The following is a 12,210-nucleotide window of genomic DNA, read 5'->3' on the forward strand; positions in this document are numbered from 1 at the left end:
AACCTGCAACAGAAATTTCAAACACTGGAAAAATAAATCCTTTCTCTTTACTGAAACACAGCATTTCTTTCTGGAAGAAGAAACAGACACCCTCTTCTGCAGAAGCCAAGATCTCCAAAGAGTTTATGTGGCCTCCTAGCCACTGAGATGAGAACTGCCAACAGAAACATTGTGCGCTTATACCAATAACAAACAACGAGTTGCTGGAGGCAACAGCTATTACCATCACTTGAATAAAAGAAACTCTGGCAACTAACCATGTATCAAAATAGATTCTGAAATAAGAAAATGCCTTCTTTTCAGCACCTACTCAAATATCTTATTTTAGATTGTGCCAAAACTGAAGGGTAGCTGATATCCACATTAATTCTGACTTACAATTTTATGGGAAAGTCTGGAAAGACCTCTCCCCCAAGATCATTCGTATGGAGAACATACTCCAGATTAGCTTAACTGGCTGCCAGATGTCACTCCTATTCCACTGCTAAATAGCTCCCAGTACATATATCGGGCTTTAGTGGCCTTCAGTGTATTACGGCCTGGAAAGTGACCATGGCAACTTCTAACTCAGTATGCAAGATGTGTTCATTGTTAGAAAGGGTTAAACACATTTTTGTCATTGCTACTAGCAGAACCAAGGCTGTTGTCTAAAAGTGAACTACTGTCGTCAGTGCTTACAGTGATGCTCAGGACATATCTTGTCCTGTTATAAAATCAGAGAATGTCATCAGCAGATGGAACACAGAAAGGGAGCAATGTGGTTTTTTGGTCCATCAGCATTCTCATCTTAGGGAGGAAAAAATATTTCTTACCTACTAGCTATTTCAATTTGTTATGGGTGTTACTGACAGCAAGGAAAAAAATGCTCAAAACAACTTTATAAAATAAATAGAGGTTAGAATTTTTCTGTGACTGTAGGATGGCACAGCCTTGAATGATTATTTCCATAATGTGTTTACTAATATGATGCGTTTTAAACACGCTGAGCAGTTTCCATTGACTGCTGATCTCAGACTGTCAGAGTGTTTTTCCTCTGCTTGTTCCACAAATGCTGCTTCATGTTGCTGACATATTTCATAACTTTCCTTCATTGCCTGCCTCCATCCTGCTTGGAGCCTGAGGGTGTCTTTTTTCATAATCAGTCTCTTTAGTTTCTGCCTGGCTTTGCTTTCTTCAAGGGCAGGTTCTCTGAGCCTTCCTTGTTCTAAAAGTTTAATTTACTCCCCCAGCAATCAGTTTCAATAGCGTCATGCAGGAAAGGAAGCTATTCTTAAGGATTAGAAAAAGTGGCAGTATCTGGCTCTCATACTTTCATTTTGGACGTGGGAGTATGTCCAGGTCAGTGTAGTGTTTTGTGTAAAGTTGATGGGAAGACTGTTTTCTTATATTCTTATTCTGAATATAGGACTTTTTTGTGTACACATTTCTACATATCTCTGAAGTGCCTTCTAGTAGAGTACAAGAGTGGAAGACCTACTGTTTTAAGCAATTTTCTGTGTATGGCTGACAGAATTAGGGGTTGTATTCAGTACAGCTCCCACAGCAGAAATCTGGTTTTAGTGTGATGAAAACTGAAATTCAGTCACCAACAATCCTGTTGATGTAGGATTTGCATAGCTAGTGCAAAGAAGGGCTGGCTTAGTGACAGCTGTTCACCCAGGGGTTGAAGAGGATCTCCCTGGTCTCCCGTTGCGTCTCTCAAGGCCTTAGCACTCCCTCCCTCCACAACAAGGAAAAGCCAGTCAGGAACACCACAACTGGATCTTCTGGAAAAAATTCCTGCTCAGCAATTCACTTATACATTCCTTTGATGGACTTTGTTAATATCTTCATTTTTTTTGTTAACGACAGAAAAAACACGAGCTAATTAAATCCATTCACCCTTGAAATACATTGGCCAGGCTCCTGCACACCAAAAACTTTTCATTTAGGACACAATAGGACACAAAACTGTTCCTATGATATTGCAGGAGTCCCAAAGACTTGAAGTTCCAGAGCTTTTGACAAGAACTGAAAATGCAGAGGAACAGTAAATATTCTTCTTAGCCTCATCCTGCAGCTACAAGAAGGGTGACAGTGATCAGAGAAGGAGAATCCCCTTTCATTCACTGCTTCTTCACTCCATCTGTCATTATGAAAAGAAAAATTCAGGTGACTTTATTCTGTGCTTAAAGTTTTCTCTCCTGACCCCTTCACAGATGGGAGATTGGGAAATGGAGCACCTGCAGTCTTACCTGTGGGGTTGGATTGCAGACACGAGATGTCTTCTGTTCTCATCTACTATCAAGAGAGACTAACGAGACCGTGATTTTGGCAGATGAATTCTGTTATAAACCTAAGCCATCCCTCGTGCAAGCCTGTAATCGCTTTGACTGCCCACCCTCCTGGTATCCTACAGAATGGCAAGAGGTAAGAATATATGCGTAATATCATTTTACGACTGTTAAAAGTAGACATTACATGCATTATCAATGCATCATTTTGCTTCAGCCCATCAAGAGGATTCATTAATCATTCTGAATAGCCATTAAAAAACTGAAAAAGTGTGCCTTTTTGCTCTTTAAAAAAATGCATCAATGTTTTCAGAGGTAAATAATGACTATAGCTACCTCTAATGCAAAGTTACTGGAAACTCTTAACAGCTGGCTACGGACTCCAGACAAAAATATCTGGAACATGACGGTCAGCTGCAGTGAGTGGATTTGGGTTAGCAATGCCAAGGTTTCTAGGAATACAAAGCTATAAGGATCAAGGAGGAGAGAATCTTTAAAGCGCATTGGGTATTCCGTATATTCTCAAATAATAATTTAGTTTAGGACAAGAAACACTCCTCATCCTTCAGAGTCACAAGTGAGTGTTAGGCACTTCCCTTTGGGAGATGGATGCCTTATTATACTAACGCTGAAAATTGCTGTCTACACAATGGATCTGTACAAGGTTTTCCATCTTTGGAAAGCAACCTGAAATGAATTTATTTGCTGCCATCTGGTTGCAAATGAAAACACTTGTGTAATTCAAAAGACTTAAAGATGCTTCTGCTGGATATAATACTGCACAGGAAGAACGGATCCTGCCCTGTTGCCAAGAGTAAAGGAAAAGTTTGCTCTGTGGTGGAGGTGTAAGCAAAAGGCCTGTTTAAGGCCTCTTCAATTCTGCTGGGTTCAAGGATTCATTCCATCCTAGTGGAAAACTATGAGCACTTGGCACGGTGCTTACATATGCCTACCCAGTCTCCATCTATAAAATCTGCTCTTTACTTAACAGCCAGGGAGATGTTAATGTACTCACCTAATGAAGTTGATAAGTCTGTGAAGCTGTACTTCATGGGAGAGCTTTAGGTTTGGGCAGCCATCCCAGTAACAAAAATTTATGCCAGCCTGATGTTCTGTCAAAGCTAGGTAACTAGCCTATGGTATTAGTCCTATGTTTAAAACAACTCAGTGACATTTCATGTTTTAATTTGTCTACTGATATTCACATACATGTATTTGCTTAGTTGTACTTTTGAATATTTCTAGGCTATAGTCATACATAAATGCTATGTTTGTAAACAGCAAATAGTATTCTACTAGCACACAACGTAATAAAGTCAAGCATTTCAAAGTTAGGATATTCTAGAAGGAGTGCCTGTGCTCATTAAAATCCTATAATTGGCCACAGTCCTTACAGAAAGCAATTTTCTGTAAGTTTATTTGAACAGTCAGAAGAGACATACCTTACAGCATGCTGAAAAATTGACTTTCTGCTAACAATGACCATTAGCTATAGGCCACCCCAGAATGGTACCAAAATAGTTTCCTCTAGAGCAATTTCCAAGCAGTTTTTTTCCAAGATTTGAACATCTTCCTCAACAGTGTAAACATACATATTTCCGCCTGTCTAATGTTTTAGCCATTTTTGCATCTGCTCAGGGGCTCTCAAATATGCTGTCTTTTTAAAAAGTGTAGCAGATCTTAAGGAGGAGGGAATTATTAATTAAATACAAAGGCTTTAACAAGCATTTTAATCAGGAATTAAATCAAACTGCTCAGTTCACACCTTTTGTGTTACTGCTGTCTTCTCTGGGCTGGGTGGAGAGAGAAAATGTGTGCTGCAATTTATTGCTGCAGCTTAAGGAAGGTCACGTTATAGCTCTTCTGTGCTTCCTTCCACAGGCTTTGCAGGCTGGCCAGTTGTGTACGTAGCTCCTGACTACATGGGCACTTAATATTTCCTGTGCTTACCTTTCACCAGGAGAAAAAAAATGTACTTCTCTACCTACTGTCTTCTGCCTTGGTTTAGTTGAGTATAGTGCAAGAAAAAAAAGCCTAATCTGTCAAAATGAATTCCCATTTTCTCATTTTTTAAAGACATCTGTCTTCCTTCTTTGCACCACCAACCTCCGTACAGTTATTTCCACCCTGCAGGAAAGCCAGGCCTCACAGTTCAGTCTCACGCAGGTTTCCCATGGATGACCTCCCTGTGAAAACCTGCACCATCAGGCCAGTGCGTGGTACTTAGGGATTATTACAGCTGTTGGCTCCTGGGATGTGTGAGGGAAAAGAACATTTGGACAGGATGTGAGTGGCTGAGACTTCTCCTGGGGGTGAGCTCCAGCCATGCAGCAGAGCTGCCATGGAGCCCTCCAGCAGAAGAAATCCTGCAGGAGGATTTCTTTCCTTGCATTAAGGGACCTACAACACCTCTCCTCTCCCCAAATCCCTGAGAGGGTTCCCCACATATGGGAAGACAGAGCGCCCTGTGGGGACGTGCCTTCCTCTCCCTAAGGAGGGTTCTTTAAAGCTTCACCGACACTAGAGGGTAACATCTGTTCTCCACACAGCCTGGTTTGAAGCCATTTCTTTGGTCTCATCTGTGGAGTTTGTCATGCTTTTCAGAGCACTCTCTCACGATAGTTTCAAGCAAACAAACAAACAAAAGATTTAAACTTTAATGAGCAATGTTTTCTTTTCTAAGGCCTTTTATGCTCGTTAAGGAAGGATTGTCTGAATTAAATGCCATTAGAAGCCCCAGTGTTCCTGGCAGATAAACACATAATAATTATCAGTGTGGTAACATTCCAAGTGATTTTTTAAATATCTCTTTACAGATTCAAGACTATTTATTTTTAAATAGTTCTATTTCTTAGCTAAATCCATTAGGATGTTTATCTTGTTTTCAGTAGTGTGCTTCTGGAGAAAAGTGGATATGAGCTTTCATTTTTACAAGGCCCTATAAATATCTACTCTGCAGACCTCAAATGGGAGACATCCATTAGTAAACCTTCATTCTCCTTTGTTTTATTACTGAATAAGCACCCTAGTCTCAGTCCCAGCATTCTTTTTTAGTTGCTTGGTGCTATCCTTGCTCCAAAGATTATTAGAACAATGCCTTGACAACAGAGTCAGCATGGGAAAACTGGCAGCACTTTCAGATATTTTCCTAGCTATTTTTTCTCCGTATTGTAAAAAGTCCTTTCTAAATCTTCAAGTGTCAGGCCTTAGAAAGCAACTGAAAGACCTGCTGAGAGAAAAATATTTACTCCCTTTGCAGATGCTTTATCTTACTGTAGAGCCATAGCAGAGAATTCATTTTTGAGAGTAAGGCCAAAACATGTACTGCTGTAGTCCCACCACCTTGAGCAGAGGGCAGTGCAAAATTATACCACCTGGGAGCTGACGGGTAGGACAAGCCCTTCCTCAACTGCCCCTGTAAGCACGACTGATCATAAAATTACATCCTTTCAAAAATTCATCTACTGCCCCAAACTGGTAACAGTTATGATGCTGAGTGGCAGTTGCCTAGCCCTTTATTTTTCATTAATAACTGCTTTTTTTCCACAAGCTTGATAGGAGACCAGTTTCCCTGCCTCCCAAACAATGGAAGTAGTGGTTTTGCCTGAATCCTGTGCATTGTATGCATGTGCATAGATACTCACAGGCATGTGCTGAGGGAGAGAGACAGCCCACTTTCCCTCTCTGTTTTCAACAGTGACCATCAATTCTTTGTGTTAATTATTGTTTACAGATTGTTGTATGAGCAGAACAGATACCAAAGCAATGACTGCTGTGAGAGAGGCCAAGGCCACAGTTCCACCAGCAGTTTAGGATGACATATGCCAGCACTTCTACCAAAGGAGAAAATAGGTGCTGCGAGGATCTCTTTCTTGCCCTTATAGCACCTACTCCCTTATATCTCCAGAAGTGCTGTGCAATCGTGCAATGGTCCTGGTTAAAGCTAGCCAGAAATATAATTAGTTTTAGCCTAGATTAATTTTCCACTCTAGTTCACTATGCAGCCACACAAATGCTTATGCCAGCATATGGGAAAAGGCAGCACAAACCCAGGAATGACTGGCTGGCAGAACTGAGTGTATAGGTTGTCTTCTTTGGTGTCAGCCTTGCCTCAGGTTTGCTTAAGCTAATTACTGAACTAGGCATAATCAGGCAGCAATGTGGGGAGATGCCACTTCTTGATGTTGGTACTCTGGTGAAGTCCCAGATCTGCTGTAAAGGAATGTCAGGGGATATCAGGCTTGGCTCTGCTCAGAAGCTGCGAGGACCAGCAATACAGGAGACGTAGTTCAACTAGCCACGCTTTACCTACTTGGGTGGGCAAGGTGAAACCACCCTGTAATACAAGCACCTTTCTCTGTTGTAACAGTGCTGTGAGATCTTTCTGAACAGCAGAGAGCTAACATGGGTTGGACTAGATGATCTTCGAAGGTCCCTTCCAACCCAAACAGCTCTATGATTCTATGATTCTATGTTATTCAGATGGGATATGTCTGAAGGAGGATCCTCTAAAAACTACTGTTTCATATTGCCTGTAAATACAAGCAGATGTTGCTGTCATTGATTACCCCCTTTCCTAGAAAAATGTGAGGGCTGGAAGCTTCCACTAGAGAAAAATCAGCAAAGACCCCACAGTAGTGAAGGCTCCAAAGGTGAAATACAGGTACAAGCACGGCTCCAGTGCAGTAATCCAAGACTGTCCTAGAAGAGCATTCCTGTGGACAAGGAGAAATCCCATTACTGTGTTTGGCTCTCTCTGGCACTTAGCAATAGAGTTTAGTGTTGAGTAGCAAGTTATTCTTCACGGAACAAAGCTATGTAAGTGACTGAAGGGCAAAAAGCAAGAAAAAATCTGTTTTGTCTTACTCTTTTATCTGGTAGTGATGGAAAGGCAGGGAGACTTCCTGGGATTTGATTGATTGACAGAAGGAACACGCTTTTGTTGTATTCATACAGTGCCTAACCCATTTTGGCTCTGGTATACAATGACAGTCCTTAGGCAATCTTGAAATAATACTTTTAACCATATTTTTCTTGATTTACTCTCTCCTCAGGAATGAATTGTCCTAAAATGAAAGGTTGATAAATGTTTTCTTTTGTTGAAAACTAAAGTATTGTTTTACTTGTTTAATTTTTGGAACCCTTTGAGCTTTGTAGCATTCTAAGTAAGTAGGACAAAAGCTATTTTTACTCATTAGAGAGCAAACCAAACTGACTATAAATATGTCTTTCTGCACTTCCTTTCTGTCTTTCAAGGAAAATGCATATCCTAAATAATCAGGCTAGCATTAAAGTTTATGCAGCACTCTCTAAGAGAGAAGGGCCTTTCACGACTGCAAGATTTTCTAAACCAGTGCCTTTTTAACTGCTTAAGTTTTAATACTTCTTCATATCGTTTTCTGCTTCTCAGGCATAATTGTCATGTTGCAAGGTATAAGCAACTTCTGGTCATGTCAGAGTAGTGCAAGCTCCCCCTTCTTTGCTACAAGAAGGGAGAAAAGGAGTTGAGCTGACTGGACTGAGCAGAACTGGGAGCCTGTTACCAGCCTCAGGAAAAAGATCCTCAGAAAAAAGGGCTGAGCAACCAAGTTTACAGAAAAGATTCAAGAAAGCTATTAAATCTGCTTGTTCAAAATTTCCTGCCCTGCTTGGGCTGAAAAAGGGTACAGAGAGGGATATTTACATTAAAGAGAGAGGGGAGGTGGGTTCTCTGGATATTAATCATCCCAATTTACTTTGATTCAAATAAACCTTCCTCCTTACCTTTTGGAAAGAGTACACAGTGCTGTCATGACAGCCATAAATATAAAAGGGCTGCATGCATATTTAATGGTTTATTATATTAACCTTATAAACCAATTACTGAGACTAACAGCAGATTGCAGCTGATATACAGCTTTTGCATGAATTAAAAATCAGATAAATGCCGTAATGCAAGAAGTCTTCAAGGACAGGAATTCTAGGCTGGACAGTTAAGTTTTGAGCTGTACTAGCAACAGACCTCATACAGATCAGAAACAAGAAATGAGAAAATTACAAAAGGAAGAAAAAGCAAAGTGATAAACTGGGAAAATTTTTATTTATTACACTCTCAAATTTCCGTTTGTTTTTCTTGCTAATACAAACCTTTTTTTAATGCTAAATTTGAATATTTAGTTCAAGCTAACTATTTAGTTCATGCCTACTGTTATCTAATATGTATAATCAAATCCTGGAAACTAAGGTCTTGAATCATCTACTGCTGGAGAAGACTTTTCCACTCTCTCTGGCACTGTCAGTAGCACAGTCAGAGCTCAGGCAGAGACATAAGGATGTAGATCCTCCACATCACGTGCAAGTGTTCAATTTTCCAGTTGGTGGTTACAGGAAAGGACAACTTTTCCACCTCCATACTGCAATTCTGACCCATTGTTTCCGTGTTTTTCATTTCAGAAATACTGAAGCAGTTTTTCTAAATATTATCAAAATAAGCTGCTTCCACTTTCCAAAATATTTTTGACATTTTAAAAGAAGTCTGCTTTGATGTTCGGAATTTTTTTTTATATTTTCTATTTGGCCAAAACTGAGCATTGATTTCTACCCAAATACACAAGTAATTTTTGCTGCAAGTTGCTGTGGTGCAAGTGTGATGTAAGGTGGCTGACTCTCATCTCCCACAGTGTTCACAGACATGTGGCGGTGGTGTCCAGAAGCGAGATATACTTTGTAAGCAGCACCTGGCAGATGGAAGCTTGTTAGAGCTGCCAGAAACCTTCTGCTCCATGCCAAGGCCAATTACCCAACGAGGCTGCAAAAATGAGGATTGTCCCAATGAGTGGCTTCTGTCTGAGTGGACACAGGTATGTTATTTGTATGCATGAGTATTGTGCTGTTCTTGGCAATGAAGTTCCTTGGTCACTTGGGATAAAGGAGCCAAATGAGCTCAGACTGCACAAAGCGTGTTATGCCCAGTTTTGTCCTGTAATCTGTCCTTATCATCCTGGTACAGGATTTGATCAGTAGCTCAATGTTCCTCTTTGGAGATTGCCTCCACAGATGTGATTTAGCCATCCAGCCAAACTGTTAAGACCTCCCTTCTGGCATAAACACAAGCCATCTTCAAAACAATAAATCCCTGCCTCTGTCCATGCCTATGCTTATGTTCATCTAAGGCATCAACGAAGAGTAATCTTTACTCCCCCAAGCTAAATGCTTTTTCTTCCCAAAGCCTGGCTGTTCTGATGTCAATCGTCTTTTCCGCTTGGGCCACTCCAACCTTTCCCTAAGATGCAGAGAAGAGAAGGGTGGGATTCCTGCAGTCTGCTGTAGTCACATCATTACAGACACCTGTCACGGTTTAACCCCAGCTGGCAACTAAGCCCCACACAGCCGCTCACTCACTCCCCCCGGTGGGATGGGGGAGAGAATCAGGAGAGTAAAAGAGAAAATTCGTGGGTTGAGATAAAGACAGTTTAATAGGGAAAGCAAAAGCCATGCACACAAGCAAAGCAAAGCAACGAATTCATTCACTACTTCCCATGGGCAGCCATCTCCAGGAAAGCAGGGCTCCATCACATGTAACGGTTACTTGGGAAGACAAATGCCATCACTCCTAATGTCCTCCCCTTCTTTCTTCTTTCCCAGCTTTATATACTGAGCATGATGTCACATGGTATGGAATGACCAAACTTTGGTCAGTTTGGGTCAGCTGTCCTGGGTGTGACCCCTCCCAACTTCTTGTGCACCTGGCAGAGCATGGGAAGCTGAAAAAAAGTCCTTGATTTAGTATAAGCACTACTTAGCAACAACTAAAGCATCTCTGTATAAGCAACACTGTTTCCAGCACAAATTGAAAACATAGCTCCATACCAGCTACTATAAAGAAAATTAACTCTATCCTGGCCAAAACCAGCACAACACCAAACCTCTTTCATTCTAGGACACTGCTTTTGCAATGTTAGCTAGCTACTTCCTTCCTTCAGTTTAGGGATGGCAAAACAAACTCACTCTACTGAAGTCTTTTGCAACTCTCCAGGCTCCCTTTCTGGCCCCGTATGGCTTAAGAAAAATCCCCTTTATATTTATGACAGTATAACTGAAAATGTAATTTGACCTTTTAATGGCAGTGAGCATGAAAATCATTCCCAATCTTGCAATCTCTGCCACCGCTCTCGCAGTTCTTTTTCATGGAAGGAGGTGGAAATTGCCTTAATTGTGAAAGAAGCACCAGTCATCTCACAGAGCTGTCCCACCTGCATCCTTCCTATGTTGATCTATCTTGACATTTTACTCAAATAAGTGGATGTTGTCATGAAGTCTGCTGCCAGGAGACACATAGCCATTCTGGCAGTGAAGATGGTAATTCTATTCCCAACCTGTCCTCCTTCACAAGAAGTTGCTGCGTTGTTTATGTTGACATCCATACAACTCACATTTCTGTGTATTGGCACTTATTAAAATCAAATCTGATTTCAATCTCTCCTCCCCATTTCACTTGAAGGCTTTGTTTTTCTTACCCTTAGTGAGTTTTCTCCCCCTCACTTCATCTCCAATTCCCATTACCACATTTGTGCACCTACATGTGACAGAAGTCCATGTGTATCTTTGTGCTACCAACTTTACAGCACTCAACCCACTTTCCAGCACCTTTACAGACTGCTGCCTGGGTCCCAGTGCAATGGCACTGCCTGTATTCTCACTTTCTGTGATGCCGTGTACATAAATATGAAGTAAAATAGGCATGCTGAATTCCATTGAACAATGCCCACCAGTGCATCGAGCACCACAGTCTGGTATTAGGGGGTTTATACTCTTTTGTGTAAGCCATGTGTGGTAACTACCAGGCTGAGGTAACTCACTGGTATCTGAAACACTCATCCATTTATTATTTCTAAGAGATCTGCAACAGTAAAGCTCAAGGAGTAAGTTTAGGTCAGATTTTAGCAGAACAGGATGTATCTGTGAAGTGCAACTCAATGTGGTCTGCTCTTGGCTATGAGCAGGAGTTTCTCCAGCCAGCAGACACAGACATATAGGAACAAAGTGCAAAGACAAGCTTTGTACTGTAACAGAGTACCATTTAAAAAAGGGACACCATCTGAGAGAAAAAAGTGCTAAAGGGAGTGTGGGAAGATTCAAAGCCTCAAAGGACAGAAAATATATGATATTTAATCTCCATACTGTGCTTGCACTGTTTGTAACTAAATGGCCAGGTGTTGCTTTGCTTTATTCCACTGCAATATTTTGAAAGCTGTAACTGATCTTACCATGCTATGAGTATGCAATGTGGATATGGGAGGTGAGGGGGTGTGTGTGACAAGGAGCACCTTTTTGTTTCTAATACACCTTGCTCCTTATGTTTCTCATTCTGTTCCTAGTGTTCAGTGAGCTGTGGAGAGGGCACCCAGAGTCGAAATGCTATTTGCAGAAAGATGCTGAAAACTGGGGGTTCTGTCATCATCAATTCCTCACTGTGCCCACCTTTGCCATTCTCATCCTTGATCAGGCCCTGTGCACTGGGCACCTGTGCAAGTAAGTGGAAAAGATGCTTGGGAGTGTCTGAGGAAACAGGGCTTGGATGTCCATCACTAAGAAATCCATGTTGTCACCTGCTCCATAACCTTCTCTTGTGCTAGTGTTACTCAGTCTTGCAGAGTGGCTGCTGCTGCTGAGTTTTTCTGCTGTGAACAAGTATGCTTTGTTTAGGCAAGACAGTGGATGAGAGCTGTAAATTTTACTGTTGGAGCTGGGTCTGAGCCAATGTCTTGGAAGGGAGCTACCAGTTTCTGGAAGAACTGGCTCAAAATTCTGACCCAAATCTAGACCTAAATTTCACAGCTGGAATGTAGAGGCTCAGAGATACAGCACAGCAGCCTGAGGGCAGCTGCAAATAAACTCTGTTAGAACAGCTGCAAAGAAAATGGTTGGTAAGGGATTTTGTTGAAGATCATTTAAAAAC

The 12,210-nt window shown here is 41.3% G+C and overlaps 1 protein-coding gene across 1 annotated transcript in view; it reads left to right on the forward strand.

The window, feature by feature from the left end:
- The window catches only part of ADAMTSL1 (ADAMTS like 1), a 470,548-nt gene that overhangs the window by 407,927 nt on the left and 50,411 nt on the right, over positions 1-12,210 (forward strand). Inside the window, 3 exon segments of the mRNA XM_075488620.1 lie at positions 2,199-2,409; positions 8,933-9,112; positions 11,630-11,783. Coding sequence (XP_075344735.1) covers positions 2,199-2,409; positions 8,933-9,112; positions 11,630-11,783 — 545 coding nt within the window.

This window comes from Mycteria americana, chromosome Z (genome assembly GCF_035582795.1).
Source record: "Mycteria americana isolate JAX WOST 10 ecotype Jacksonville Zoo and Gardens chromosome Z, USCA_MyAme_1.0, whole genome shotgun sequence".
Lineage (NCBI taxonomy): Eukaryota > Metazoa > Chordata > Aves > Ciconiiformes > Ciconiidae > Mycteria > Mycteria americana.